The sequence below is a fragment of the Aedes albopictus genome, chromosome 2 (assembly GCF_035046485.1).
Source record: "Aedes albopictus strain Foshan chromosome 2, AalbF5, whole genome shotgun sequence".
In the NCBI taxonomy this organism is placed as follows: Eukaryota; Metazoa; Arthropoda; class Insecta; order Diptera; family Culicidae; genus Aedes; species Aedes albopictus.
In genome coordinates, this window is record NC_085137.1 from 71,874,597 (window position 1) to 71,882,427 (window position 7,831).

Sequence of the window (7,831 nt, forward strand, 5' to 3'; positions counted from 1 at the left end):
ATGGACTTTTCGAAGTTTCATATCAAATTTTTAAACTACTTCAAAGTTTCAAAATACATGTAAAAATTTGCAGGCTTATCTTTAAAACTTTTTTGTGTGGGTTTCTTCAAAATTTAAGATGTTTCTAATGGATATTAAAGTCTAAACCAATTTAGTTGCTGTAAATCTTGTTTTTGTAAGAATCTAAGGAATATAATCTTATCTCGACAAAAAACTAGGATTTAAAATTACCTTGTCTCAACAAAACAATCAGACAATCATAGATTGAACAAACATTCCAAAAAGCACAGTCTTAAACCAGAAGTTGTATAGTTTAAACATTAAACAATCACTAACATTAGGCGATGGACATTACACGAAAAACACTCAATAAAGAATTTTCCGTTTGACGAAAAAAAAAATTACCAACTGGAGCAAGAATCGAACCCACACTCTCACAAACATTAAGCTGAGTTAAAACAATGTTGAAAACTTGTATGTACCTATTTTGTGCTACTTGTTTGTATTTTATGTATAGAATATTTGTGTTTTCAATTATATTCAAGACATTGTTTACGAAGAAAAAAAAAATCAAAAATCACTTTTTCTATTTATTTTAGAAATATGAAAAAAAAAACTTTTTTTCTGATGTCCACGTGGACATAAGGGGAGGGGGGTAGGGGTCAATGAAAAATCCACGCTAGTCCACGGGGAGGGGGGAGGGGGTTAAAAACCATGAATTTTCTGTCCACGTGGAATATGGACGGCCCCTTAGCTCTATTCTTCTTCCGATCTGTGTTGACGTATTTTTTTGGACTATAAATTCAAACTCGTACGTGAACGCATCATCACACATGCATTGCGATTTAATACCACTCACGCACAAAATCATTTTGTGGCGCCATTTGTCACCACCAGTCATAGTGATCATTGGAAATATTTTATATTCAGTTTAGTTTTGACATCGCAACAGTGGGAAATGATTGTTCGAGTGAATTTTGTCACAAAATGGATGAGTCGTCTTCATTAGTAATTTTGTAGTCTACAGAATATTTGTCCATTAACATCTTGATCATTTCCCACTTACTGTACTGAGTGTTTCCATCACTATCTTGCGCATTGACATCAGCTGAGTAATCATCTATAAGCATATTTATAATTTCCATATAACGATATCTAGCTGCAAAATGGATGAGAGTGTTTCCATCTTTATTAGCAATTTTGTAGTCTACAGAATATTTGTGAATTAACACCTTGACCGTTTCCCACGAAGGAAAATTGGCAGCAAGAAGTAGAGGAGTGTTTCCGTTGTTGTCTTGCATATTGACATCAGCCATGGAATCATGTAAAAGCAACTCAACTATTTCCGTAGCACCATTTCTGGCCGCTGAATGAATGGGAGTTTGTCCGTATTTATTGGTAATTTTGTAGTCCACAGAATACTTGTTAATCAGCATCTTCACCATTTTCAACTTGTTGTTCTCGGCAGCAAGATGAAGAGGAGTATTTCCATCATTGTCTTGAGCATTAACATCAGCCTCATAATTATCTAGTAGCATCTGTACAAGTTTCATATTACCTCCACTGGCGGCAAAATGGATGAGGGTTTTTCCGGTTTTACTGGCCATTTTGTAGTCCATTGAATATTTATCAATTAACATATTGAACATTTCCAAGTTACTGTACTTAGCAGCAAGATGAAGAAGAGTATTTCCATCGTCTTCTTGCGCATTGACATCAACCGCGTAATTATCTAACAGCATCTCTACAATTTCTATCATTCCATCTTTAATTGCTAAATGGATGGGAGTGTTGCCGTCATTATTAGCAATTGTGTAGTCGACAGAATGTTTTCCAATGAGCATCTTCACTGTTTTCTGCCAGCCATATGCGATAGCAAGATGAAGAGGAGTATTTCCGTCGTTGTCTTGTGAATTGGGATCAGCTTCATAGTTATCTACAAGCATTTCTACTATTTCCATCATACCTTGTCTGGCCGCACAATGGATGAGAGTCATTCCGTCTCTATTTGCAGTTTTGTAGTCCACAGAATCTTTGTCAATTATCATCTTGACCATTTCCCATTTCCCATAGTCGGCAGCCAGAAGGAGAGGAGTGTTTCCATCGTTGTCCTGTGCATTGACATCAGCCGCGTACTCATCGATAAGCATATTTACTATTTCAATCATACCATCTTTTACTGCAAAATGTATGAGAGTTTTTCCGTCTTTGAAAGAAATTTTGCAGTCCACAGCAAATTTGGTAATGAACATCTTAACCATTTCCCACTGCCCGTGATAGGCAGCATAATAAAAAGGAGTTTCTCCATCATTGTCTTGGGCATTGACGTTAGCCTCATAGTCATCTATAAGCATCTGTACCATTTCCATATCATCATCTTCAGTAGCAAGATGGATGAGAGTTTTTCCGTCTTTATTGGATATTTTATAGTCTACGGGATATTCTTTAATTAGCGTCTTGACCATTTCCCATCTTTTGTACTGAGCAGCAAGATGAAGAGGTGTATTTCCATCGTTGTCTTGTGCATTGACATCAGCTTCATAGTTATCTACAATCATCTTTACTATTTCCATCATACCTTGTCCGGCCGCAAAATGAATGAGAAATCGTCCATCTTTATCAGCAATTTTGTAGTCCACAGAACATTTGTCAATTAGCATCTTGACTATGTTCCATTTGCCACAATCGGCAGCAAGAAGAAGAGGAGTATATCCTTTATAGTCTTGCGTATTGACATCGGCCGCATAATCGTCTATAAGCATCTTTACAATTTCCATCATACCATCTCTGGCCGCAAAATGAATGGGAGTTCTTCCGAAATCTTCGGCCGTTTTGTAGTCTGCAGGATATTTGTCAAGTAACATCTCAACAATTTCCCACTTTCCACAATCGGCAGCATAATTAAGTGGAGTGTATCCATCGTTGTTTTGCGAATTAACATCAACTGAATAATCATCTATAAGTATCTGTACAATTTCCATTTCACCCTCCGAGATAGCTAAATGGATGAGAGTATTCCCGTCTTTCTTCCGTCTTATTTTGTAGTCCACAGAATATGTGTCAACCAACATTTTGACCATTTCCCAATTTCCGAGTTCAGCAGCAAGTTGAAGAGGAGTATTTCCCTCGATGTCTCGCGCATTGACATCAGCCTCATGGTCATCTATAAGCATCTTTACAAGTTCCATATTACCATCTCTAGCCGCACCATGAATGAGAGTTTGTCCCTCTTTGTTGGCAACTTTGCAGTCCACAGAATATTGATCAATGACCATCTTGACCAATTCCCACTTACTATAATCCGCTGCAAAATGGAGGGGAGTATTTCCTGCGTTGTCTTGTGCATTGACATCAGCCTCGTAGTTATCTAAAAGCATTTTAACAGTTTTCTTATTACCTGCTTTGGCCGCCAAATGGATGGGAGTTTGTCTGTCTTTATTAGTAATTTTGTAGTCTGCATTATATTTTTCAATCAACATCTTGACCGTTTCCCACGTACCAAACTCGGCAGCATGCAGAAGCGGAGGATATTGGAATGAATCATTCGCATTGACATCACATGAAAGCTCCTCAATCATCTTTACCATATTGGAGTCACGTTTTGCGGCCGCAATGCATAGAATCGTTTGTCCTTCATAATCTTGAATATTTGGATTTGCTGCATAATCAGCTGTTAACATCTTGATCATTTCCCAATCACTGTTTTCGGCAGCATAATGTAGAGGAGTTTTTCCTTCGCCGTCTTGAGCATTGATATTTTTGTCAGCACCATGCTGCGCAAGCACTCTAACAAATGCTTTATTACCATTAGTTACAGCGTAATGAATTGGCAAAGCATTGTGTTGATCTGGAGTGTTTATGTCTATTTCAGTGTCATTCATTTTCATTGTATAATTATTTGGTTCATGGCTAGTACAATCTCCAAATTGTAGATCGCAGAGAACAAGCCTTAGAATGTTTTCTTTCCTTGACTGAACTGCAGCATGGAGAAGTGTGCCACTTTTCGGTAACGATCTGAATATTACTTTAGGATTATGGTGGATCAGTAACTCTTTTAGAATTTTTTCATAACCACCAGAACAAGCTAAGTACATTATTGCAGGGTCATAATAACAGACTTTATGAATTGTGTGTATTTGTAGCGAACTTTTGTCCCAATTTTCTTCAACCATCGAAAAGAAAAAAACCCGGATTACTTCATATACTCTCAAAACATTTACCAGACTTGCTTCACTTTCTATCACATGTTCATATAAAAAATTTGATAGGAAATATTCAGCATACGACAAGTGGGTAAATTCGAATTGATTCTTGTTCGAAACATTGATTAATAATGATTTTTCTCCATCATCCAGGATAAGTTGCATGTTTTCCAGAATTGTTACAGAATCGTTATTGCATAGTTTTCTTCGTAATTCACGAATGTTTAACTGTTGGATAGCAATTAAATGGTGCGCGCGATAAAATTTATTCAAATTGTCTTTAAAAAAGTTCTTTATTTTCAAATCAACTATAACGTAACCTTCTTCATTCAAAATTTTCTTTAAGAAAATGTTGAACGATATGTTGACGAAATTTTCATATAACTGCAACACGCTGAATCTGTTGTTCGATTCTAATATTTCGTTAAGATTTGCATTTGCCGATTCCCAGTATTTCTCAAATTTTTTCTTGTAGACTTCTGCGAGCATACGAGCCACCAGAGGAAGGCCAGTGAAGCAGAAGTAGTCAGCTCGAATATTGTCATGCAAAATTTGGAGCAAATGTTTCGAAAACCTTTGAAATCTATCAATATCTTTCTCGTCGAGTTCAGAACTGATGTTCCAGGATTTTCTTAAGAACAGCAATTGCTCATCCTCAACCAATGGAACGAGATTTGATGTCTTAACTTTGATGAATTCCCTCTCGAGTACTTCTTTTACGTGATTTCTGCCACTTATGAGAACACAAGAATTGTTTTTGCAGAATGTTTTCTCGATAAGCTTAACAGCTGGATCCTGATGCGAAGCATCAATCTCATCGAAACCATCAAGAAGGATGAAAGATTGCTGTGAACAATATTCCAAACTCTTTTGAAGCAACTTTCCGATCGAATTTGAATGAGTTGATTTTAGAAGTGTGAATATATCGTCTTCTTCCTCGTAGTCTTTGAACAATCTACCCAAAGAAATCAAATACACGTGTTTAATAAAGTCGCTTTGTAGTAAACATGTGATTTTTTTCATGAAGGTTGTTTTCCCCATACCTGGTTCGCCTAACAGTATGAGAATATCATTCTGACCAGATGATTGCTCCAGCATTGAAATTAATCCAGCTTCTGTGAATTCTTCCTGTCCATTTTGTAAAACTAGCTTACGTTCCACATAATTACTGAAATCTGCTTCTGTAATCTTCTGTAAGCTTTTGCGCACTTCTGCTTTAATCATATGAACACACTCGTTTCCTTCGTTGCTGCTCAAGAAAGGTTTCTGATTTCCAACCAAATTTGTAACCATGTGCCATTTTTCAAATCTATTTTCAAAAATTGCATGAAATTTGGTTCTATCACTAAACAAACCACGATCCTTCTCATGCACCCACTTTCTTACAATCGATTCTATAATGCTATCTCTTAACGGGGAAAGTTTGTCTGGCTGGTCAGTACACATTACAAAACAATCAAAAAACTTTCTCAGATCGGATTCATGGACGAATCGAGGAAAACTTTTCTCTGCAGATTTATTCTGCAATAAGCGTTTCTCAATCTTTTTATGAAAAACCACCTCTGACAGGCGTTTAGCTGTTCCGTTTTGAGCGATGAAATGCGTATGAAGCTCGTTCCATAACCATTGCTGGTTGATTTCATCCTCATTTCCTGTGAATGTATCCGAAAAGCGCACGCAGACGTCTATTTCCAGCAGCGATCGTAATGGTGTGGTGTACTTTTTCAAGATGCCTTTCACTGTTCCTGTCTTCTGAAGCTCTATTATAGCATCCCTAATGGCAATTGGTAACTCATTAATCTTATTCAACAACTCCTGGATCAGCTCAGCTTTTGGTACAAATTTTTCACTACATCTGATAAACACTTGCTTTTCCAGCGGGTCCTCCAGAGCACAGCTTTCAATGTCCATGAGCTCTCCTAGCGTTTCTCTAGCATTTTCACCGATTGACTTATTGCTGAAGATGATAAATCTTTTCTTGTAATTCTCGAACTCACTTCGTTGTGAAACATTCAGGAACGATTGAATGTACATTGGTAGAGAAAATTGAGTGGTCTCATCAAAACTTGAAGGAAAAAACTCCTTGTATTCGATTGTAGCAGCCGATGTTTGACTGTGTTTAGCTTGAAAAAACCATGCGTCCTTCCGATCGTCCAAAATTAGCACGGCATCATCAAACTTACCGGCCACGTTCATTTCCGTTGCCAGGTGAAATCTGCGCTCCTCTAAGGATGCAGCAACGAACAGCGTGAGAGCAAGATCTTTCTCATAATCGATACCATGGCTGGTCCGACTTCCACTCCATGCAAACATCGTAGGAAAAGGGATCCGCCTGTTGACTCCGTCTGAATGTGGCTGTGGATAGAAAATTCATTTTTATTAGGCTTAAAATTCGACAGAAGTCTAGTTTTACACAAATGTTTGTAATAACGGTATGGGAGCTTGGATTTTTAAATGTGTTTGAAATCTGAACTGCCCTTATGCACACCTGATTGTTTCCAAGCGAAAAGATTGTCGCGGTGAGTGTCAATTCGTGCCGATAGTTTTACATACCTAACTTATTGTCTATTTGGTTTAAAGAAGAAACGTCTGTAAATAGAGAATCGAAAATTGTGTCATTGAAATCTTTGTTCGAACCATTGGCGTACCTGGGATTTTTTTCTGGAGGGGGCCCAGGGGGGCCTGACTTATAATGACTTTTAAGCGGGATGGGCGCCAGATATGGGAATATGCAATTCGGCATTGCAGTTTTGAGGAATTAATATAACTGTATCAGACTTGTTCGTAGTTTCGTTAACTATATGAGTATAAATAATTCCTCCAGGATTTTCTTCCATAGCTTGTTGCAGCGATTTCATCATGGATTTTTCAAGAGATTCTTTCGAGAATTCATATATCTTCGAGGATTTGTCCTGGGATATCTTCAGTGGTTCCTCCTCTTTGAGGTTTCCTTCAGGAATTTCTCCAGTGATCCTTCTGCAGGTATTCCTTCAGAGATATCTACAGGGATTTCTCCATATATTCCTTCCGGAATTCCGCTTGAGATTGCTCCAATAATTCCATCTGTAATGATGCGAAGTATTTTTGCAGGAATTTATTGAAAAAAATCTTTCAGAAAATTATACTAGCAATTATTTAAAAATAATCCAGGAATTGCTTAAAACATTTGTACAAAAAATTCTATAGGGGTCCATACAAGTATTCCTTCAAAACTTCGCCCAGAAATTACTGCAGACACGGATTTCTTCAGATTTTTTTTCCAGGGATCCCTACAAAAATGCTACCAGGAATTCGCTAGGAAAGCTCTCCTGAGATTCCCTAAGGGATTCCTCATGGGGTTTCTTCAGAAATTTCTCCAAGTATTCCTGCAGGGAATCACCCGCGAATTTCCTCTACAATTCTTTCAGGAACAACTTCCGGGATTATTTTAAAAATGCCTGCAAGAACTCTTCTTGGGATTCCTTCAGAAACTCCTCCAGGAATTAATCCACGATTTCAGGATTTCCTTAGGAATTTCAGCAATTTCTTCATTACTGAGATTTCCTCAGAAACTTCTTTTGGAATTCCCTCAGAAATTAAACTTTGTATTTCTTCTGGAATTCTTCCTAGGATTCCTCCGGGAATTCCTC

The 7,831-nt window shown here is 37.5% G+C and overlaps 1 protein-coding gene across 1 annotated transcript; it reads right to left on the minus strand.

Annotated features, from left to right (window-relative positions):
- Window positions 1–756: 756 nt before the first annotated feature.
- On the minus strand, window positions 757–6,576 carry LOC134287631 (serine/threonine-protein phosphatase 6 regulatory ankyrin repeat subunit A-like). Its single transcript, XM_062849912.1, has one exon. It carries the CDS (start codon window positions 6,513–6,515, stop codon window positions 981–983), a length of 5,535 nt encoding a protein of 1,844 aa, XP_062705896.1. The 5' UTR covers window positions 6,516–6,576; the 3' UTR covers window positions 757–980.
- Window positions 6,577–7,831: the final 1,255 nt, after the last annotated feature.

What these genes read in the sequence shown, in the direction of transcription:
- LOC134287631 (XM_062849912.1), bottom strand. Translation starts at nt 6,515, where the DNA reads ATGTTTGCATGGAGTGGAAGTCGGACCAGCCATGGTATCGATTATGAG.